Source organism: Thunnus maccoyii, chromosome 7, assembly GCF_910596095.1.
Source record: "Thunnus maccoyii chromosome 7, fThuMac1.1, whole genome shotgun sequence".
In the NCBI taxonomy this organism is placed as follows: domain Eukaryota; kingdom Metazoa; phylum Chordata; class Actinopteri; order Scombriformes; family Scombridae; genus Thunnus; species Thunnus maccoyii.
In genome coordinates, this window is record NC_056539.1 from 27,363,897 (window position 1) to 27,388,183 (window position 24,287).

At 37.8% G+C, this 24,287-nt stretch overlaps 1 protein-coding gene across 1 annotated transcript; it reads right to left on the reverse strand.

The window, feature by feature from the left end:
• Positions 1 to 5,766: 5,766 nt before the first annotated feature.
• On the reverse strand, positions 5,767 to 24,198 carry LOC121900570 (ceruloplasmin). Its single transcript, XM_042416996.1, has 24 exons — positions 24,101 to 24,198; positions 22,349 to 22,593; positions 22,037 to 22,249; positions 20,952 to 21,125; positions 20,781 to 20,872; positions 17,979 to 18,141; positions 17,740 to 17,878; positions 17,515 to 17,654; positions 15,955 to 16,095; positions 15,817 to 15,861; positions 14,715 to 14,929; positions 13,592 to 13,742; positions 13,281 to 13,493; positions 11,430 to 11,634; positions 10,478 to 10,617; positions 10,223 to 10,351; positions 9,004 to 9,110; positions 8,853 to 8,908; positions 8,601 to 8,672; positions 7,370 to 7,461; positions 7,088 to 7,227; positions 6,940 to 6,996; positions 6,209 to 6,314; positions 5,767 to 6,104 (listed from the first exon to the last, which is right to left on the reverse strand). The coding sequence occupies exons 1-24, from the start codon at positions 24,196 to 24,198 to the stop codon at positions 6,079 to 6,081; spliced, it is 3,159 nt and encodes a 1,052-aa protein (XP_042272930.1). The 3' UTR covers positions 5,767 to 6,078.
• Between the last annotated feature and the right edge of the window lie 89 nt (positions 24,199 to 24,287).

A 24,287-nucleotide genomic window follows, 5' to 3' on the forward strand; every position in this document is an offset into this window, starting at 1 on the left:
ATCCAGATGTTAATTTAATAAAACCAACACCTGAATAAAACTTTGAAAACCTTCTATATCTCTGGTTCATATATTATTCCTGATATATCTTAGTCCTCTGTGCTGTAGACCTCTTTCATTAGTCAAAAACTATTAAAAACATGTCATTGAGTCACACTGTTGCTCTGGGTGACATGTTCCTTTGCTGTTAAGAGTTTTGGCACGTTAGTTTGTTAAGAAACGTCTCTAAAGACTAATAACAGTGATTATGTAGTTCTGTGTATGACTGACGCCACTGAGCATGTGCAAGAACGTGGTTCAGTTTACAGAGCTTTGCTAGCTTGTTGTGCTACATATCACAAACTCTTGACTTTGTGCTAAAGGTCTTTGAGAAATTTAGGATGTAGTACAAAGTTATTGGTTTGGCTCTGTTCATGAGATTTATTGACAGTAAGGAAAAAAACAAGAAAATCGCCAGCCATATTCTTTAAGTAGTCACTTCTTTCTGTGGATGTTTTGATGTGCTGGATGATAAAATGGCAGACCAAGTGCTTTTTATGAAAGTATTTTCACCACAAGATTACACTGAGGACACTGATATTGTTTGTAAATTTGTGCCAATACACAAAAAGAAACAACCAAATCCACTGTGACACTGTTAAAAGTTAAAAAAGATTCTGTTAAAAAAAAAAAAGTTCACATTTTTGATTACCAAACTCAACACTACTGAGATCTATTAGCCTCGCTTTATTCATCCAGATTGACTTACATATCTTACAGATGGTTTACTCCATCTAGATTTAAGAACAACCAGCTGCTCCCTATGGTGCGAAGGCTCACAGGGAGCACAGCCTTCAGTAAGCATCTGCTTTGTTTAGTTCTCATTTCTTCAACTTATTTCTTACTCGCAGCGTGCTGTAGAGCTCACACTTGGCTGATCTGAGCAAGTGTGAGAGACAGGGAGAGAAAGGGGCGAGCATGTGGTAAGAAATCCCTTCACATCACATTACGAGCCAGTTTAGCTCTTACATTTGGAATTCACGCCTGCCTCCATGCTCCTTTTAACGCCTCTGCAGTTATCAAATCATTAATTAAGCTTATGTCGAATCTACCCAGAGAGCCCGGTGTGGGAGAGAGATACGACTGCAGGCACCACCAGCCATCTGCTTCCAACACACTGATGTCGCAGCCGATCAGTCCTAATAGGCCCTCTGTCCAGACAGATTCAGAACAAGCTTTTGTTTCAACGGCACACTGACAGGACTGTTTCAGGGCCTACTGGGCAGTCTGCATTAGAAACCATCCCACTATAAAAAAACAAAACAAAACATGAAGACACATCCATGAAATGTAATTACATACTCAAAATAGGTGTATATATATATATATGAATTATATTTGTATAGATCTGCCATAACAGGCACATAATGAGCCCTCATTAGAGCTGATTGCCTACCTTTTGATCCACCAAAAAGGTACACACAACAATAATAGTTTCTGATAATTAAGGGTGCAGATTTGTACCATTTCAACCTGAATTAAAGGTCGAGTCACAAACTTTGCAAGCATTAGTTTGAGCACATTAAAAGACAAGTTCACAATTTTTTAAGACTGTCTTAAAACAACAGTCAGGTGCACTTATGGACATCATTTTTGCTTCCTGTAATTATTCCTTTTGTTCATACTGGACATTAAAAGATCCCTTCCTGCAGTGATTTCAATGCAAGAGTAAAAATGTGTTCCAGAGTTTCTCTGAGGTTAATATGAGGTGTCTGCAGTCTTGGTAGCCAAACCAGATGATTATCTTCCAACATGACAGTGTTTTTAGTTCAGATTTCCCTCTTTGTGTTACTACTTTACCCCCACCACAGCTCAGCATGGAAAATGACCAAAATGGTAACCTGGGAATCTCACTAACTTACAAAGTTGTAGCTTCATATTAGCTTCAGACCATTTTTAAAAACATTTTTGCACAGAAGGAGGACTGTGGATTTTGTCCCCCATCACTTACATTAAAAGCACATTAGGAAGGGATATTTTAATGGTCAGTGTGAACAGGAGATGCAGAAAAACTAGTCCACGCATTTGTTACTTCTAGGCTGGATTATTGAAACTCATTATTATCAGGCTACCCTAATAAGTCTCTAAAGACTCTCCAGCTGGTCCAGAACACAGCTACACGTGTACTGACTAAAACTAGAAAAAGAGATCACATTTCTCCCGTTTTAGCTTCGCTACATTGGCTTCCTGTAAAATTTAGAATAGAATTTAAAATCCTTCTCCTAACTTACAAAGCCCTTAATGGTCCAGCACCATTATATCTTTAAGAGCTCATAGTACCGTATTATCCCATTAGAACGCTGTGCTCCCAGAATGCAGGCTTACTGGTGGTTCCTACAGTCTTTAAAAGTAGAATGGGAGTGACTTACCACTGTCACCAAGTGCTTGCTCATGGGGGAATCGTTGGGTCTCTGTAAGTTAAAGAGTACGGTCTAGACCTGCTCTATGTGAAAAGTGCCCTGAGATGACTTTTTGTGGTGATTTGGTGCTTTATAAATAAAAATTGATTGATTGATTGATTGATTGATTGAGGAGGAATGATTACAGCAAGCAAAACCTCTTTCAATGTTCATACGGGCACCTGACTATTGATTTAAGGCACATTTGAAAAAAGTTTTTAGACCTTTTAATAGTCAGTTCACCCAAATTACAAAAACAGATGATCAACTTTACTTTTAGATGCGGTCAGAGCAGATTTTACTCCATTTTTATTTTAATGAAGAAGGAGGTGAGACATATCCACTTCCAGGCTGGAATGATAGGACAACCCCTTATTTTCTTTAGGTTTTGTGCAAGCAATGATGACTTTTCATCGTGTATGTAGTCAGTCTGGAACAGGCTGAATTTGAGATGTCCTAAAGTGGCCACAGTACAGAGGATAAGCCTTTTTTGTTTTGGTCTGTCTTCTGGCTCCCCCCTCTGGCCAAACTTTACAATTTATCACTTGTGATCAAAGATTAAACACAAGTATTGATTTTACATCCATAGCATAGCCTTTAGACTGATCACTCGCTGACTCGTTTGCCTGACTGCGATACACTGCACATTAATACAGCTGATTCAGTGGTCGGTATGTTCCCAACAACTAACAGCACATATACAGTATTTTGGTGCAGTAGAGAGGCTCAGGTAAGTTTCACTACTTGAATGTGACAGAGCTGTTGGCACATCATTGAGATTCAGTACAGGTTTAGATCAGAGCTGGCCATATTTCATGGTCTGAATCTTTTAAATTCCATTTCCTTGCCAGCTAATGGAGGACTGCAGAAGGTGGCTGCTTAGACACCGATCCGCACTCAGTACAGTGTACGTGTGCGAGAGAGAGAGAGAGTTTGTGTGTGTGTGATTTTTAAGTTTGAGGTAAGTGTCGGTTGTGTGGAGGTGCTGATAAGTAATCTTCACAATCAGAGATTCCTTTGAACAATAAAAAGGGGCAAAATCTGTATGAAGTGGCTCCTCACAAACCTGTCAAACTGCATATTTATTTTTAAAATGTATTCGAGGCTTTTATCTGGCTTTGAGACATCTAAAGTGACTCATCACATCTCTTATTTATGGATTTATTTACAGAATACTAAACTGCATTGTTGAGTACTTTTCTCTTGACACTAGACTCCAGGAATCACAGACAAAGTTTGCAGGAGTATATGTGGCAACCTTCAGACGACTGTTACCAGTGATTGAAGTAGTTCATGTTCTCATCAGTTATTGAGGATGCATTGAACCAAAAGCCCCCAAAGGACTCTCTGTGGGACATTGACGTGCTCAAAGGCTCATAATTACATCACCTTGAAGCCCTAAAAGTCAGTGTATGTGTGGCTACAAACTGCCTTGTTTGCAGTGACATCAGCTGGAAGAATAGAGGAACTGTCAGCTATGTTGGGGCATAAGAAGGTCTTGAACTTTTCTGTTCTCAGTTAGACAAGTAAACCTGAGTTACAGCTACATCCAGTCACAGCCCTGCAGCTACAAAACCAGATGCATGTGTCAACGACATCCGAGCCGCTTCACACTGATCTGTGACTGTTGTGACCGAGCATTACAAATCACAGACTGCTATGGCTGCTAAACTCCTGTGTGTTTAAGCAGCACTGCTACCACCTAATGGCAGCCAGACTGAGGCCTCGCTTGTGCCAAAGTATGATCAGCTAAATACCATGTTTGCAGTTTTCTGTTGGCTCTCATCGGCTTTCACGTACTGTGTACATACCTGTAGAACTCAAGAGCCATCATAAGAACCAATGCCTATGAGCTCACATTTTTGTCAAAATTCCCCTCTCTTCTCTTTTAAACACAAATCAAAGTCTTTCAGAAATCATGCACATGTATACTTTCTTCGGGGCCCCAGAGCTTCATGGCCCTGACTAACCCTGCTCAGCATCCAGATTGTGGTCAGGTTGTTGCTAACTTTGGGGTTAACCAGCTCCACTTTGCTCAGCAGGTGCAAAGCAAGAGTGGGCTTGGGTCTTGAGGAGATGTCGCATTTATTCACTGACAAACCATAGGCTACACTGCATCATTCATTGCTACTTCCACAGCTCTAATGCTAACTTTACTCTGCTGAGATAGCCAGCCACACCGTCATGCTCTCTGCCTCTCTTAAGAGAGCTACTACGACTCATTGACGTGAATTTAATAGTTTTTGGACAACAACGGAGCTCTACAGCACAGAGGAATTGATATATCAGGCTTTGGATACACACACAATACTTTTAAGTAGGATGAGTTCATTGTTGGTTTGGTTCTGCTCATGAGATTTGTTGACAATAAGAAAAATATAGAAAATTGCCAGCCTTATTCTTTAAAATTAGATTTAGCCTCTTCAAGACAAGGCTTCAGGATCAGGTAATAAAGCAGGACGCACCTAAAGGCCCATGTCATGCCAGTGGATATTGTGCTTTGGGATATATAAAATATTCTTGAGCAAAATTACAACAAACCATTTGACAAGTAAACTGAGGAGCTTTTAGTCTCATGACACAAGACATAGTGGCTTGAACGGTGGTGAGAACGGTCTACGCCCCTTACATTTTGTCAAGGACAGGCCTTACTGGAAATGATGCTCTCCCCCCATTCTCCTCTGTAGCAAACTGCATGTCACCACCCCAATATGAAGGGCCACCCTAAAGACTTTGGATTGGTTCTATGTTTGCTTTTTTAACTCTCTATTGCATCCACCCTGTTTTAACAATGAAACCTGGGAGAAACCTTGTCCTCAGTCTCTATGATCAAAGACTGACCTGTGAGTCAAAGGAGCTTTTAACACCTAGTTTATAATCCAGACTTCTTTCTTGTAACATGTTGATCATCTTGCAAAAGCTTTTCAGTTACAAATGATGCTACACATGACTGAACTGTTGCTATTTTTAAGGTGCCAGACCTCACACTGAAATGTCTAGACTCGCTCACTCATCAATAAGGCCTCCTCCACTGATACAGAAAATATCTGAATGAGAAACAATGTGCTGCTTAGTGAGCAAGAAAACGCTTTATATGGAAGTATATAAAAGCATCGTAGGTGAAAACAAAATCTAAAAATCAACGGGGTGGAGACACTACAAAGAGCCTTAGAGGGTCAGTTTAAATGTGTTACACCTTAACTTGTTACCTGAGTCTAAGGTTCATGGTTTCTGCGAATCAACAATGTTAACAAGTGTGACAAATGATGTTTGATTTGTTTATCCAGCAGGTCTATACACAGTGCTATAACAATGTATCATCAGGCTATTGTGCCCTCTGCTGTCTGATTACTGCTATTAAGGTCCACACATAAAAGTCACATCAAACATAGAGGCTTTAATTTGTCTTTTTTTTTTTTTTTTACAATCATCTTCACTTTCATTTGGAAAATATCAAAGTCAGATAATGGTAAAAGTGCACATTTTAATATAAAATGATAAAATGTTGCTGTTTTATTTTGTGCGCTTATTGTTTCTGCTCATGTTAAGGTGATTTCAGAGAGTGATGCAGCATTTCAGTCTGAAATGAATGTTTAATTGGTCTCCGATTGCTGGATTTTGGTCTATTTTCCTGAGCAGTTCAACCAAAGATTCCCCTCTTCTTTGCTGTTTAAAAGAGAAAAAAAAAACGTTAAAATTCATCATCAGCATTATTATCTGTTTCTCACTCTATTTGTCTTCCAGTCACATCTGTTTTCTGAGCACCTCACCTTTTTCGGTAACAGTGTACATAGCCTCCATGCCTGCTTTAACGTGGTCAGTGACGTGACAGTGGAGCAGCCAGGTACCAGGATACTGAGGACGCATCTTTACTGTCTGAACAGGAAGAAGACGAGAATTTTAGGTCCTGAATTTTACTTTCATTAAATGTTGACAACACTGTCAAGCCAGAAGAGAGTCTAATTTTTCTGTAATTTATTGATGAGAAATTGTAAATTTGAAATTCCCTTTTAAATTTCCTTCCATCCATTTTCCTTTTAAACATTTTAGCAAAGGAAGACCAGCACAGTGATTTTCAACCTTAATTCAGTGTATAAGTCAGTAAAGTGTTTCATATCTATAATTTCAACAACACTAGGTATTGATCTGTCTTTCTGGCTGTATCTTAATATTTATAAAAGTGATGATAAATGTAACTTTAAAAAATGTTGCCTGCATTGGAAACACTCTATTTCACTTGTTTCTATTCTTGCGTATATGTTTTTATTGTTTCTATTTCCTGTTTCTTGTCTTATTTGCAGTTTTTTTCCCAAGCTTGTTTTAAGAAAATCATTTTTTAAGGAAATTAGTTGTTAGGTAGGAGATTTTACAGTGCAATGGATGATGAATAACAACTTTTTCTATAATCACATTGATCCCCTGTTACACTATTGATGATTTATTGATGTTTAACTGCAACATGTAACATTTAGAGTAAAAAGCCAAAAGGTTGAGGTTTTACCTGGAAGGTGGCTGGAAAAAGGTCAAACACATCAGTACTATGAGGACCTCCATCCAGCTGCAGAGCAAGGAGAGTTATAGGTGTTATTGTGAGCACCAGAGTGTGTTTGTAACTCTATGATTGCTATGTTTGTATGTTTTTTACATACCTTATATTCCACAGTGTGACCATGCCAGTGCACACCGTGTATGTCCACGTCAGTGCCCATTCCCATCAGGTACCAGTAAATCTTATCACCCGCCTCCATGGTCAAGCCCTTCAGGTTACTATACACATAACCATTAATGGCTGCACGTGGACACACAAACAACACACGTCAACATATCGGAAAGAGAATTCAGCAAATTTCTTTTGATGTCTACGGCAAGTGATGCAACACAAAATCCCAATATTTGTCAAAATGATGCAGATCATAGTGTGTTTATCTCACCATGCATCTTGTTGCTTTCTTGAAAGGCTTCATCATCCTTCAAGTCTGGGCGAGGGCTCCTGATATGGGTCCTGATGTTTTCATCCAAATACCTAGAATATTAATAAAAATACAAATTTGACAAATACTGTACAATAATAATAATATAGTAATAATATATAGAACAGCAGTTTGTGTCTCCCAGCATTGCTACAGAGAAATATTAACATTACTGTCCAGTGTATCTTGACAGTGATGTGTACAGTATGTGTGTATCAGCTTGATGAGATGTCAAAATATGATAAAGACATTAGGTGGGATATAATATAACCCTGTAATGCACCCCTCACTATCAACTTTTCAAATCTGATTTATTTTCTACTAATGAAATAGTCCCAATGAAAAATCTTGTGGTCTGTGGATTATTCTGACTAACAGTGACGTCTCTCGAGAGGCAAGTTTAGGAGAATTTCACATTTTCAGTGTTTTATAGGAGGTATCATTCAAATTGTCTTTCACACAGATATCTCAAAACCTCAAAAAAATCAAACCTATCTGCATGAATTGATACTATGTAGTAAAGGTGGGAATTTGTTTTTTGTAATTTGGGCAAAGTTACCATTAAAAGATCTAAAAAGTTAAAGGATAGGTTCACAATTTTCTTCAAAAGTCTTAAAACAACAAGTCAGGTCCCCAAAGGAACATTGAAACAGGTTTTGCTTGCTGTAATCATTCCTCCTGTTCATACTGACTATTAAAAGTGATGAGGGGACAAAATCCACAGTTCTCCTTCTGTGCAAGAATGTGTTTATATGTTTATCTGAAGCTAATATTAAGCTTCAGTCGTCCAAACTTGTCAAATCAAGTCAACGTCTTTCAAAGTTACTGTCTCTTTAGAGCTGAATTCCTTCTTTTTGTTAATATCCTTCCACTGCAGCTCAACAGGGAAACAAAACAAGGGATTTTTTTGCTAAAAAGACCGTAACTCAGGAAGATAACCAGAGCTGCAGTCTATTGACTAAGATATCGACTGACTCAGACAACTGAAGCCTCTTATCAGCTTCTGATAAACTTTGAAAGCACATTTGAGGAGGATCTTTTAATAGCCAGTATGAACAGGATGAATGATTACAAAGAGCAAAACCTCTTTCAGTGTTCATATGGGTACATGACTATTGTTTTAAGACAGACTTGACAAATTGTGATCCTATCCTTTAATGGTTAATTTTAAGGTTACAGTAGCTCTACTTACCAGCTCTCATTCTCATCAAAAACCAGGAAAAGCAGTGCAAACTCTTCTACTTCCTTCTTCAGTCCAAGGCTCCTGAAACACAGTTTTATATAAAACTGTATATTAGCACTCTGTCATACTTATTGTGTGGTGCAGTACAAAAACGCATTTACCTGCCTTTTCAGGTATTTTCAGGTAATCACACAAGCACACTGTATACTGCATAACAACAGAGGCATTAACTGGTTTAGATAGTTCTGTATCAACGCTCACCTGCCCCAGCTTCGGCGACAGATCACCAATGGACCAACCAGACCGCTGTACAGATCCTGGCAGGCAGGGAGACCACATGTCAGTGTGTGTGTGTGTGTGTTTGTGTGGCTGCGTGGTGTGTGTTTGTGTGTTAGTGTTAGCGTCAGCATACCTTAGCAACATCCACAGTAGAGTAGTATGCTGACACAGAGCACTCCTCCTGCTCTGTGGTTGGTCCTGTCTTCTTTGTAACGTACCAGTAGTAGGTGTGAGTCTCACCTGCGAAAAAGCACCAATTCAGATTATTAAAGGTTTGAGTCCTATTTTCAGAAAACTGAAGTTACACATAGTCCAGTAGTGACTGAGACCAATTTATACAGTTTAGCATTTAGTTTTGAAGACCGAGTCCTTTGATATTCTCAGAAAGTTAAAGCAGTACACACTTAAAGTCCAGATGAAATGAAAAATGCCTTTTAAACCCTTTTAGATCACATCCCTGGTCATATTGTGCACCTATTTAACAATATATGCCCAAAAAATTGCAAAAAATCAATTTTTTTGTATTTTAATATCAAAATCCAATCATGTTTTCTTCTTATAAAACAAAATATGACGCATGCTTACGTAGGCTTGAACCAACCAATTTCAACCAATAATATCATGATCATCCACCCATCAATCAATCCTCAACTTTTAGCGTTACAGAACTAAGATTAATTTTGACATGCCCACTTTTCAACATTCAAATAAAAGTCCTCCCAACGTTATGTCTCACTTGTCTATCCTGTATGAAATGCAGTTTAATGCCTTAATTACCACCAGTAAGTGAGCAGTTTATGTTAATATTCATTTGGCAAAAAATGACTCATAAGCCTGAACATACATGAGCTTATCCACACACAATAAATCATTTACTGTATAGTTGAAGCAAAGTCATGTTTCTGAGAAAAATATGTATATAGGTAATTATTCTTGTGTTTACATTGTTATTTGCTGTACATTTATGAAGAGTCATGTAAGAAAGTTGATGTGATGCTATTAAAGGAAAACTGTGGCTTTCCTTAGGGGGCCAAATACTTTTATTGGAGGTCCAGATTTGGCCAACAGGCCGCTATTTGCCTAATGCTGCAAAAGACCCGGTTATACCTGTATCAAATAAAGCCACCATTCAACAAGTTTGTAGAAAATGGTGGTGGCACTGCCTGCTACTCTTCTAAACCACTTTTTTCACCTTTAATTGACTGTAAACCTTAAAGCATTGATAAATACATATGAAAAACTGGTTGTTAATTTTGTCTCTTTGCCACATTAACAACCAGGAAAATAAGCATTCAGGAGTTTTATGTTAACTTCTAATGGTTTTAGGTGTTTTTTATCCTGCCTGTCTGTACCTGGTTTGGTGTGGTGGATGTCAGGGGTGTCTGTCTTTACTCCATGGGCATGGATAGAATAATCCCTGGTTGCCATGTTCTTAAAAACCACCTTCACTTTGTCCCCGACATCTGCATGGATCATTGGACCTGAAAGAAGGGAAGATTCTCTAATTACCAGATTAAATGCATAACATGTCATATAATGTGTGGATATTTGATTTAATTGTAGATATGAGGCAGTCTTAATTCTCATGCTTGGCTCTCACAGCCTACCCATAATGCCGAGGTGTTCCATATCGGGTCGTTTCTCCACCTGCTTTGTGAATTTGTCGCTGGTGAACTGACGGTAGACCACCTTCTTGTAACGGGAGCCTATAAATCCACCCTGCTGGTCTAGGAAGACGCCAGCAGGACTGTAGGGAGAGAGAGGCAGGCTTAATTTGTAGTAAATAAAATGGAGGTGTGTGTACGTAAACATGTGTGTAAATGAATCTGAGTTTATCTGTTACGTTACTATAAAGAAATACAAAACATTCAAGACGACAAAAAAGCATAAAACATAAAAAGTAGGACAGAAAATCTTAAATATTTAATATTTGAGATTTAAACTTGAGATTGTACATTTACATATACAATCTCAGGTTTTGGACTTTAATGCCTTTTTATAAATATACTGTATAATATAAGTAAATATACTGTAGAGGGCACATAGAAGGACAATTTCAATATTTGCTGTGATTATGCAATAATGGAAAGTAACTCAGTACGTTTACTCAAGTACTATTTTAGGGCACTTGAGTATTCCCATTTTATACTCTAAATACTGTACTTTTTCTTCCACCAAATTTATCTGACAGCTGCAATTACTTTTGCAGAATAAGATTTATCATACAGAATACATGATGAGCTGTAAAATATGATTTTTATAGGTTAAACAATAAAACAGTATAGAAATCAGTTTAAAATTGGGTCCACCTCCACCAGCTGTCAGATTTAAAGGCTGCTTATATGTTAATGCATTAATAATAAAACTGCAATAATATAGCATGCTAAAACACTCAAAATGAGTACTTCTACTTTTAATACTATAACAAAGTATTCTTATGCAGTAGTACCGTTATTTTCATAAATAAAAAAAGAAATTACAAGTATTATGTTATACTTTTGAAAGGTCGAAATATCATCAAATTCATAAATGTTTAGACAGAATATGTGCAGGTGTTACTTTTCCTGGCCGCGAAACATCTCGGCCTCCCAGGTGCGGTTTGGAGAGTAGTCCCAGTCCATCTCCATGGCAGCGATGTAGTAGGTTTTAGAGTGGAGCATTGTTTCACCTTGACGGTGAAATATGCTGCACTTCTCTACTGTGTAGTTGGCTCGCATCCCGCCATGATAATTGCTCACTGTAGGAGACACCACTTCAAACTGACCTGAAAACACACAAAACGATTACATGTGTAGTTATATACAGTGCCAGACAACGTTTTAGATCTTTTTGACTCCCTGATGAAGGCTCAATGCCAGTAACGGGTCGGAGCTTTGTTTTAAAATGACCATGCCATGACAATAAAGGCATTTTAATTGTTTTAAAAGGGAGTGCCTTGGAGTTTTCTTGTATTTTTGTGTCTACATGTATCCCTATCCAAAAAGCACCTCAAACAAACTCCTACCTTAACATTTTTTGAACGTTTTAGATTTGTTGGACCATGTATAAAATGATGTGTGTCATTCCTGAAAGGACAGAAAATGAATCTGTAACTATTCTGACAGTAAAATAATAATTTCTCAAGCAAAAATGTGAAATGTTCACCGATCCCAGCTTCTCAAATGTGAGAATTTGCTGTTTCCCCTTGTTTTAAATACAGTACAGTAAAGTTAGTATCAATGGGTTTTGGACTGTCAAACAAAACAAGACATGTGGAATCAATAACAAAATTAATTGGTTGCAGCAACATTCTGGAGTCTAAATCGATGGTTATTTTACTGTGTTTGTGATCTTGTACTTCTATCTTTGTGAGGACTCCGGTTGTAGACCTTCTAAGTGAGGACATCATGGGTTTATATGGACGTTTTGGCTGGTTTTCACTTCTTTAAGGGACAACTTGAAGAAATTGTTTAAGGGTTAAAGTTTGCGAGGGTAAAGGTTTTGTTTTAGCCCCATGGTCAAACTTATGGGAAGTAAGTTCATCTTATGTGGTATATATTCTCCTTTTCCTTCCTATTCAGTTTTACCTGGTTTGGTCTTATTAAATCTTTCTATATAAAAGGCCATGAGAGTCTTGTTATGGGAAGATGGATTCATCGTGTTTTTATGGCTTTGTTTCTACTAGGTTTAATTTTCTCTTGTCTTTTCCCAAAACTAAACTTAAGACCAGAGGGGACCCCGGCTCTGAAATGACCTGCCTGAGGAGCTCAGACTCACCAATTCACTATCTTCTTTTAAAAGCTAATTTTTGTTGACTGGCCAACCAATAATTTTTTGTCTTTATTTTTCATACACATTGTTTACATTTTAGATATTTATCTAATGTTGGTTTTATGGTTTTCTGTTAAATCTTTTATTTAATTGCTTGTTTTGTGTACAGAACTATGTAACACTGGTTTTGACAAGTGATATACAAATAAATGATTAATCCTATTATCACTATATATATTGTTAAAAATGTTTTATACATTTTATTGTTATTGTTTATTGTTAACAATTGTTTTTATTCATTTTGTATATTATCTTGCAATGTTAAAGTTGTCACATACATGCCATGAAGTGGTTTAAAAGGAAAGACAGGTGAAGACAGAACTGAAATATAAATAAATAAACAAACAAATTAATAAATAAATAAAAAGCAAATTAATTAAAATAAAGAAATGAAATAATAATAATTAATTACACTAACAGTGACATAAATTGCACAAACCAGATAGTGGATATACACAATTAAAGCATCACGTACTGAATAGCATGATCTGGATATACATATTGAACATTGCAACAAGTGTTTTCACAAGTATAAAAGTACAATCGTACTGTGCAAAAGTGTAAAAACTGTAAAAGTGTGAAAGAGAGAGAAATGCATACCCATGCTGTCTGGCTCCATAGTAACTGTGTGTGAGATGTGAGGGAAAACGCTGATGCTGTCTCGTCTGGTCTGGCGGTAGAGGAAGCGGTTTCCCTCGAAATAGAGGCTGTTGATGTCCGTCTCTGAACCCAGTCCTGACAAGTGCCATGATACTTTATCCCCCTTACACATGGTCAGGCCTGGGAGGCTCCTATACACAAACCCATTGATGGCTGAGAGAGAATGAAAGAAATAAAACACACAGTCATTATCTCACGATGATAAAACAATTGAGAGAAAAGGTTAAAAACGTGTTATGTGAACTACACACAGTGCATCTTGTTGCTCTCCATAAAGCCCTCGTCCTCCTTGTCAACAGTGGTGGGAGCTGTGGTGTAGGTCTTAATGTTGTCATCCAGATACCAGCTCAAGTTTTCATCAAACACTGTAGCCAGGAGGTGGAACTCTTTCTCGTAATTTTTCTACATGAGGAGAAGAGAGAAGAAGAAGAAAAGTGTCAAATTACGATTTGATTGATATATTTGTCTTATAATCTGGTCATGGTTCTTCGCTGTGATCTCCAAGTTGGGCGCTTGAGTCTCTTGAATCGGTACACTGTAAGGCAAGTGGTCGCATGATAAATTGTGAGAAGATTAGAAGGATAGGAAAGTAGAAACACATCTGCACATATTTAGTCCTTCAGGGGTGTCACAAGTCCAAAGGGGGTTGGGAAACCCTACTGTAGAGTGTGCACCTCACAAGATCCAACAGTACCTGAATGTTTAACTGGCTCCACTGTTTTCTTAACATTTTTTTTTTCATTTTGTCTATTTGGTTACATTAATCCTGCTAGATTTATACTAGGATTATTGTTGTTATCAGACTGTTAGATTATGCTTTTTGCACTGGAACCAAATCCACTACCAGTATGAATAAGTCACCTTTCTTAACTGACCATCATCTCCAAAAGAACATTATCCAGGATAGTTTGACTTTGAATTTCTGCACATAAAGCACACATATGGTGCCATTATGTACTGTAGCTGCAGTGACCCAGCCATGGCCACTTCTTTTATACAAGTCTTAAGCTTCAATAAAGGTTAAGGCTTTAAATTTTGCATTGAAATTCTCCTGTGGCCTCATTCATTCATCTCTTTTTATAGGCTTTTAAACATGCATCTGTCACTTTAAGTTTCTCCTGCTTCGAAGCAAAGTTCACAACTTATTATACAGTCAAACACTTCACTGTCCCTTCACAGAGCAACTCCATTACATTGTACTCCATCTTTCCTCAAGCAGCAGCACAGATTATGATTAAAACAATACAACAATAACCACAACTGGAATGTGATCTGCCCAAACACTCATCATATTACAAATGTTTTACATATAAATATTAAAAAGAAATCTGATTAAAGCCTCTTCCATCCTTTAGTTTTTGTCTTTCTCCTCACCTGTACTCCTTTCTTCAGGGAGCCAGGTCGACAGACGAGGAGGGGTCCGACCAGTCCAGAGCTGGTGTCCTTGACAGCGTCGACTCCAGAGTAGTAGAGATGGGTCAGACAGTCGGCCTCCCCTTCTACTGGCCCAGCTCCCAGAGGCACTGTCCACTCATAGGTGTGCACCGTCCCAGGTCTGACCAGAGCAGCTGGAGGAGGGGTCACCACCCCTAAACAGATAAATTTATATATAGAAAGAAAATTATTATGATTATGATAGATAGATTGTAATTCATGCATGCTTACCGAGACTGGTGTTGTAATTTTAAATGCAAGGGTGTTTTTTCAAACTTTACAGTACCTCAGCTCACAGATTGAGCTGGAGGTGGTTTGGCTGATAACCGCATGCGTCAGTTTTTGCTAGTAGCTATATGGGGATCCCTTATCTGCCACAGCTCAGACTGCTTTTTTTGCAACAGCAACTTGAATAACATCTTGTTCAGAGCTAATGTCATCCGAGCTAGCATCGCCATGCAAATTAAAATTCCTTCAGCTTCATCTTAATTTTCAGAGTTACTATGATCAAAACGTTCAAATATCAAAGAAAGTGCTTTCTCTGTAGTGTATGTGACACCTCAGTGCTGTAGCATCATGTTACTGTGACAGTAAGCTGATATAAAACACTCTTCTTCATCCTTGTGCCTGCAGTTATACGTAGCAACAATAAGAAAACAATGCCACCATGAAGCCAAACAGGAAAACATAATATTATACAGTAGGGTCCAGAAGATCTGAGACCACTTTCCCTTATGAAAGTGGTCTCAGACTTTTGGATTCCATTGTATGTTATCAGTAGCAACCTGCATACTGGTAATAAAAAAAAATAACACTATTACATACTTTGGTTCTCTGGTGACACAACAAACACTTTAGCAAAAAACATTTGAAAAACTGTGATTTTTGACAACAGAAGTTGAAAACAAGTAGTTTGAGGAATGGCAGGGAGCTGAGGGCTTAACTGTATAAGAGGTATAAATTAGACAGGGTGTAATACTGCCCCAGATGGCCAAAAACCCAAGGTATGCATGTAAAGGTTAAGCTGTATTACTCCACTCACTTGGTTGCTTCTTTAGCTCCCGCAGCTTCTTCGCTGTGTAGGACTCTGAGGAGTAGAGGAGGAGTAAAGATGCATGAGGGAGACATGAAAAAAGACTGAAGATGTAGTCCAATGATAAAAGTATGTGTGAGTATTAACCTTCCAGTTCATTGTGATACACCGTCCCATCCTGTTCTATGCTGTACTGTACACCATGTGGTTGTATACTGTAAGGCCGGCTGGCTTTGTTCTTAAACACCACCTTGATAGTGTCTTTCTCTTCAGCTCGCAGCACAGGACCTGGAGACAGAGATAGAAACACACACACAGTTTACTGGTTTGTCGGAAATTCAAGTCAAAGGCCCTCTAGTTGAAGTTTAGATGGGGGAAATTTGACATATCCCAAACATAATTAGTGTCCCGACAGTGCAGATATGTGTCTGATAAAGACAGAGTGTTTCAGACAGATGAGGCTGCAAGATTGGGGACAGTGCAGCACTAATTTTCTCACAGCATGGTGGTAATGAGATCCTGCTGATGTACTCTGAAAAACTTTGAATTAGACTCACAGTCTAGTACTTGTCTGGAACTAGTCCATCATGAAATGGGTGCTTGGCCTTAGCTAATTGGCAAACTGTGAAGAAGGGAGCCAAAAAAGAAATTCAAGAGGTCAATTTACTTGTTGATTAATCAACAATAATCAAATAATAATGCTTGGTATTCTCTGGTATCTGTTTTCTGTCATTGTAAACGGATCATCTTTGGGTTTAGAAGAGTTGGTTGAATTTAAAAAAGGAATCTAAAATTCTTCATCTGGGAAGGAAATCTAACTTACTACCTAATTAGCTACATAACATACATGTTTTAAACTGAGAATAGGCCATTTAGAGTCCCTCAGTTTAAAAACAACAGGCTGAAGAACTATTTTATACATCAGTCTATCGTGTTGCTTAACCAAGATCAGTGTGCTGCCAATTGAGATCTAAATCATGAGGACATGAAGCGATGTATATGACTGTTTGATTGTTTGATGTGTTATGTGCAGCTATGAAAATGGCTATTTGTGTATCTGTATATTTAATCTGTGTGTCAACATCTTAAATATAACTGCTTAAAGATGCAAAATGAATTTCAGTGTAAGCTAACAATGAAGTTGTTTTGTATCATATCGTATCGTATCGCATTGTATCGTATTGTGTGGTATCGTATCGTATCCTAATGTATCGTATCGTGTTGTATCGCATTATATCGTATTGTATCGTATCGTATTGTATCGTATCGTATTGTATCGTATCGTAATGTATCGTATCGTATCGTATCGTATTGTATCGCATTGTATCGTATTGTGTGGTATCGTATTGTATCGTATCGCATCGTATCGTATCGTATCGCATTGTATCGTATTGTGTGGTATCGTATTGTATCGCATCACATCGTATCGTATCGTATCGTATTGTATCGTATCGTATCGTATCGCATTGTCGTATTGTGTGGTATTGTACCGTATCGTATCATATTGTAACATATAAGATACCATAGATAAGTTACATTTTTTCAGGTAGTAAGAAGAGGTGAGGTACTAGGTTGTATTAATCATTGTTTAATTTTACTTAACCAGAAAAAAAACTGTGGTTCTTTATCTTGAGGTTTAACTTAGCTGTTGTGATCAGCTCTGGCTAATATGACATGTGCCACCAACCCCAACCAAGCCTGAATTACCCAGAATCCCGAGGTGTTGTTCCTCTGGGCTGCGTAGTAGCTTTGTTGTGAAGGTGTTGTCAGTGTACTCCACATAGCGAGCCTTCTTGTAGCGGCTTCCGATACGACTCCGGCCTTTGGTTACAAACTTGTCTGCCTCACTGCAAAAACACACACAAACACAATTTAGAAAAGGGTTAGGTCTGTTACAGAAACCATTGCTGTGCAAATATATAAGTAACTAACCCATCAGTCGGCAGTGTAGGAGCGTAGTCCCAGACTTCTTCTTCTGCAGCAATGAAGTACAGCCTGAGCTCACCATGTGGACGGGCTTTATGGACCTCGGGGAAACACTTCTTGATCTCAAATATAGCCTGCATTCCAGCTGAACAAAAGTACAAAACAGAAGCTCTTAGCCTTTGGGATGACATAATGTCTTTGTGAAATTATCTACCTGATTTTAAGAGTGGAGGATGTGAGCTCACCCATCAGATGGTCGTTAACGGTGCACGTCAGCAGCCAGTGTCCGGGGTTGTCAGCTACCATTTCAGCCGTAGTGCTGGTGGCGGGGAAAAGACTGATTGTGTCTGTGTGGTGTTTCTGAGTGGTCAAGATCTGACCATGGAAATGGACTGAATGAATGTCCACCTGTAAATGGTTAATAAATGACATTTAAGTAGGGTTCAGATTGAGTGCTTTTGGCTCATATCAGCCTATTAACAAGATGTGACATCATCTAGCAAGCGGATCCATTTAAAATACAATACAAACTTATTTTTGAGCATTCATAACACATGTTCACAAATATGGTTTAACAAACTACCGCATAGACAAGAATTAATTGTGGAGGGAAAGCAAGTGTCTCTTTGACATTTCAAAGTAAGGCTGTACCTCTTCTATACAGTATATAACAAAACTGACTACACCCCTCTGTAATATCACTAAAAGGTTAAATGATTCAAAATCGTATCATCTTACAATGATTGTATTACGTTTAGGGTGAAGTATAGGGTGTTTGATCTTATTTGTAATTAAAAACAAACAGGTTAGAAAGACTAAATTGAAAATACAGGCCTCAAGTACAACCTCAATGCAACAATAGTGAGTACACCTGTGACTTCCAATTAAGACTAATTGCCTGAATAAGGTTATAAAAGAACCCGTGAATACCACAACTTTCTTAGTTTTGGCCTTGGTTGTGTCTCATGCAACATGGCTCCACATGGTGAGGAATTTCCTGAACAACTAAGAAACCAGATTGTGAGACTTCATAAAGATGGGAGAGGGAGAGGAGCAGAAGTCAAAACACAGTTGCAGCTGTGGTTATTAGGTACAAGAGGACACATACTACCAATAACAGAAGGTGCAGTGGCCAGCCTCGAAAAATTTACACAACCTTGTGCTGAAAAACAGACGGGCAAGTGCTTCTGATATGGCACAAGGATTAACTGTGGAAATTGGTGTTTCAGTGAATGATCAGACCGCGAAGGACATTACATGAAGTCAACCTCTACAGATGACATCCAAAAAGAAAACCATCGCTCACAAAACAGAACAAAAATTCAAGATTAAACTTTGCCAAAGAACATGAAAAGAAGCCTGATGAATACTGGCGGCACATTCTTTGGTCAGATGAACCCAAAATAAATTTGTTTAGATCAGATGGAGTCCAGCATGTTTGGCGTGGACCTGGCCAGGACTACCACAGTGACTGCATAGTGCCGACTGTGACGCATGGAGGTGGGAGTGTGTTGATACGAGGCTGCATAAGTGCAAAAGGTGTAGGGGAGATGACATTTATAAATGACACTAAGAATGCAGGTTTGTATACCCAAATACTGAATGAAAAGATGACTCCCAGTCTCAGGAAGGTTGGCAGGAGAGGAATTTTCCAACATGACACTGATCCCAAACACAAAAATCACAGAAAAAGAAAAAAGTGACAACTATGACCTGGCTAAGTGTGTCCCCTGACCTGAATCCAATAGAAGCTTTGGAGTATTTTAAAGAGGAAGGCTGAGCAACAAAACTCCTCCAGCAAAGAGCAGCTAAAAAGAATCATCTGTGAAGAATGACAGAACATCTCTCCACAGATTTGGACAAGACTGGTATCATCCCTGCCCAGGAGGATCAAATCTGTCATCAAAAACAAAGGCGGGCATATAAAATATTAAAAAATAAAAGAATGGAGTCTCACTAATGAAGGTGTACTGACTTTTGTTGCAGTTCGTTCTTAAATATGGACCTTTCATTATAGTTTAATTAGTGAAACATTCTGTTCTTCAAGTGAATTGGTTTAATTCTTCAGGCGTTTTGTAAAACAAATAAAATTGTATTAAATGGAAAGGATTTGTAATTAACATTTTAGTGATATTGACCAAGGGTGTACTCAGTTTTTTTATTGAAACTTATACCCTGCATTATCCACACTCCCACGACTACCTCAAGTTTTTTTTTACACTATAACATATTGCGTATTACATTTATTTTGCACTTATTGTAAATAAATACATGTACATTATGAATAAATCTGCAGATTATTTTCTGTATTTCAGAAATTAGTGCAAAATGCCCGTCACAATTTCACAAAACCCAGAATGATGTCCTTAGATGTCTTGTTTTCATTTCATTTTATTTATTTATCTAAAAGGACAACGAACATTAATCAAAATTTCTGTAAATGTACCAGTGTCAGTTAGCTGGCTAATTTTCAACTGCTGTCCTTTGGTGAGATGTTTTGTCAGACCAACAGTCCCAAATTCAAAGATATTAGGTTTATGATGATGTAAAATACAGAAAATTCTCCCAAATGAGAAGAAATTTTTGGCATTTAAATATTTGGAGATTTAGATTGATTTTTCTGTCAAATGTCTGATCAATTAATCAAGTAACTGTTTCAGCTCAATTCCAAAATTTTTAATATGATTGGTGAAATAGGCTGCGGCAAACTTTCAGACACCAAATGAGATCTGAAACTAGCTTGCATCCTTAAAACTATTTACTATTGAAAGAGTGTTTGAACAACACAAATCTTATGTTCATGGTTACCAGATGTTCTCCTACTTATTTATAATGTTTGGATTCATAATACCAGTAAACTCATTTTATGGTTGTCAAAGCTTTTCAGTCACTTTTAGCTTTTTCCGAACATACTTAAATAGACAAAACACACACAATGTCCACAGTTTAAACAACTAGTTTTGATTAGTTGTGTTTTAAAACTGTTATGGCCATTGGTTTCAATGAAAAATGTTAGATGTGTTTCTCATTAATAATACATTCATTACCTCGTTGCCTAAGCCGAATAAATGCCAGTGGATCTTGTTGCCTTGGCACATGCTCAGTCCAGGCAGGTTACCATACAGAAACCCGTTTATACCTGAAATACACAGTCAGGGTTAAAAGTGCTGTATGTGTTCATGTATGGGTGGGTTTGTATAAGGACTCTCTCTCCTCACTGTGCATCTTGTTGCTCTCAATGAAATCTTCGTCCTGTTTCAGGTCTCTGGCGGGACTTGTGATGTACGTCCTGATGTTTTCATCCAGGTACCAGCTCATGTTTTCATCTGACACCATGAACAGCAAAGCGTACACATAGTCCGCCACCCGGTCTCCATGTACGTCCAGAGTTCCTACAGAGGAGAGGAGGGATTCAGTCTGTTGTTTTAGGGATATGTGAGACGCACTTAATGTTTGTCATAAAATTCAATTATAGATATTAATATGAAATTCACAGTATTAAATGCATTATATATATATATATATATATATATATATTATAGGCAGGACATCTTAAGAGGAAAACCGTTTCTAATTGATATTTTGTTTATTGCCTCTTGTTGATTTTTGTTTATTTGGCTTCTTGTTTATCCAGTTGACATTAATTTGATGAATCACTGTAGGGTCTGTATCAAAAAACTTCCTGCTGTCAGGTTTGGTGTTAACATGTTAAAATACATGTAATCTATGTCATCAGAGTTTATGTATTTAAGATGAAATTGAAAACATTTACATATCCTGTGTACTTTATTTACATAATGTGTGAATAAACTTATGTGAATATACTGTGAATATGTCTACATATATGTATAAATCACTCAAATAAATTAAATATAAATAATAAATATATTTACATGTACAGAAAACTAATATGTTACCAAATACCAGGAATTGAAATATTCACACATATTAGAAATATTATATATTTACATAGATCGAGAACTTATTTATAAAGGCAATGAATATATGTAAATATATCAGATAAAAAACATATATTTAAATAGGTCTAATATGTGTGAGAAAATATTAAAAAGATCTAATATTTCAATTATATTTTCATTTATTTATCTAAGTATAAAATATATTTTCTTCTATTTCAATTGAATACACTGAAATATATATAAATCTAATTATTCTTAATATATTTCAACCTATGTAACTTCTGTATGGGTTTGGTTATATTGCTTCTTATTCACCTTGCTGACATTAATTTGTTGAATTTGATTATTGGTGAAATACTGTATGTTTAAAAGGAACCCAGTACCTCGCTTACAGACGAGGAGGGGTCCTATCAGTCCTGAGTAAATGTCTTTTACGGGGATCACATGGGAGTGGTAGAATCTGGTCATGCAGTTGCTGTCCTCTAGTGTTGGACCGTGCGACTCTGGGAGGGTCCACTCGTATATCACTGTTGTACTGGGAGCCACGGAGTCGTCCCTCTTCTGCTCTGGAGGGGTGCCATCTGGGTACAGGGCTCCTGAGGAGGAAGATACAAACACACACAGTCACAGATCTGTTCATCAGCCTCTTCAGTCTGTCCATGCACAATCATGGACAGGTTCACTCATTTCCTCACCCTCATGGCCCTTGCTGTAGTTGAGTCCATGGGGGTGGATGCTGTACGGTCTGGATGCTATGTTCCTCAGTTGGACGACCACTGTGTCTCCCTCTTCAGCTGTGATCAGGGGTCCCAGGTAGCCCAGCCAGTTTGGCTTTGTCATTTCGGTCCTGTAGGTGGCGTCGGTGTACTGCTTATAAATGGCCTTCTTGTAGGTGCCACCGATTCGCTGGGGGCCTCTCTTCAAGAAGACTGAGGCTTCTCTGCAGAGAGATGCAGGCAGACAGAGACAATAAGGTGGGTGAGTGGTCAGGATCCATTAATATGAACTGAACACATATCCACCTGCGAATTGTAGATAAATAACATTTAAGTTGGGTTCATATTGGTTGCTTTTGGCTGATATCAGCCTCTTGACAAGATGTGATGTAAACTAGAGTGGATCAATTTGGTATCCAAGTGTGTAAAAACTAAACTAAAATGCACTAAAAATGTTTTTGGACATCCAATAACACACAAATAACAAAACTGGTTTTGACAAACTACCAATATAGACAAGAATTAATTGTGGAAGGAGTGTCTTTTTGACATTTGAAAGTAGGGCTGCAACTAACAATTATTTTCATCAATTAATCTGCTGATTATTTTCTTTATTAATGTATTAATCATTTGGCCTGTAACATGTCAGAAAATAGGACAAAATAAACAGTATCAGTATCAGTAAACCCAGGTTAATGTTTTCAACAGTCCAAAGTTGCAAAATTAAGTGTGCTTGTGTACTCGTTATTGATTACAGTTAAAAGATTTCAAAACCTGTAACACTGAGGAAAAACACAGTTTCGTAATACAAATGATTTTATAGATATGTAGTTACTTATTGGATAGGCCTTGTTCACAGCAGACATTTTGACATATCATGGTAGGAAAAGCACAGGTGTTACTGGTAACATTAATGATGGCTCTGTTTTATTCAAATGTCCCAGTAAGCCATGACAGTGTGACAGTGAGTCGACATCCATCAGCCTGAAACCGAAGCAGCTAAATCAAATTCAACCATCATTCATTTTATTTACACTTGTGATTTTCCTAATGTGACATGTTGAAATAACTTCGTCTTTTAAGATACCTGACACTGAAGAGCCAATTAGTTAAATCAAGTCGATATCTTTCAACATTACAGTCTTTTTAATGCAAAATTCCCTCTTTTTGTTATGATCCTTCCACTGCATCTGAACAAGAAAACACTTTCCGTCAAGACATAAAGAAGGGTTTGTTTTTTTTACTAAAAAGGCTGTAATTGTGGAAGATATCCATTTTATTTGACTAGCTCAGACTGGTGAAACCTCATATTATCTTCAGATAAACTTTTAAATACGGTTTTGCTCAAAACGAGGACTGTGGGTTTAGTCCACCATCACAATACATTGCAAGAAAATTTGGGGGGATCTTCTAATGGTCAGTATGAACAGGAGGAATGATTACAGCGAGTAGAACCTCTTTCAATGTCCATTTGGGCTCCTGACTGTTGTTTTAGGACAGACTTGAAAAATTGTGAACTTGTCCTTTAAGTACAACTAAAATAATCTTTAAATTCTTATTCAGTATTTGATATTCCACTGTGAGAGGAGACCATCTTTTCTTGGTACCAGTGAGGAGTTTTGTATTTTGGTTGCTGCATTTTGGACAAGCGACAGGTGTCAAAGGGCTGACTGATGGACTCATAAAGAAAGTTACGATTATCAAGACGATGTAAGATATGTGTGTACTTACTCATCCTCCTGCAGTGTGCGGTTCTGTATGACGTTCATCCCACTTGGGGCGTAGTTCCAAGGCACCTCCTCTATCCTGATGAAGTATTCTCTCCTCATCCCGGACACACATACTGCTGCACAACACAGCAGCAACAAACGCCTTAACCCCAACCGCTGCATTTTGACGGTACACTTCTGACACTTCA

Excerpts from the sequence above, each read along its gene's own strand:
- LOC121900570 (XM_042416996.1), bottom strand. The coding sequence starts at position 24,198 with ATGAGGAGAGAATACTTCATCAGGATAGAGGAGGTGCCTTGGAACTAC. Across the intron at positions 18,142-20,780 it reads TATTCGGCTTAGGCAACGAG|GTGGACATTCATTCAGTCCA; the intron begins GTAATGAATGTA and ends AACCATTTACAG. Across the intron at positions 16,096-17,514 it reads ACAACACCTCGGGATTCTGG|GTCCTGTGCTGCGAGCTGAA; the intron begins GTAATTCAGGCT and ends CTCTGTCTCCAG.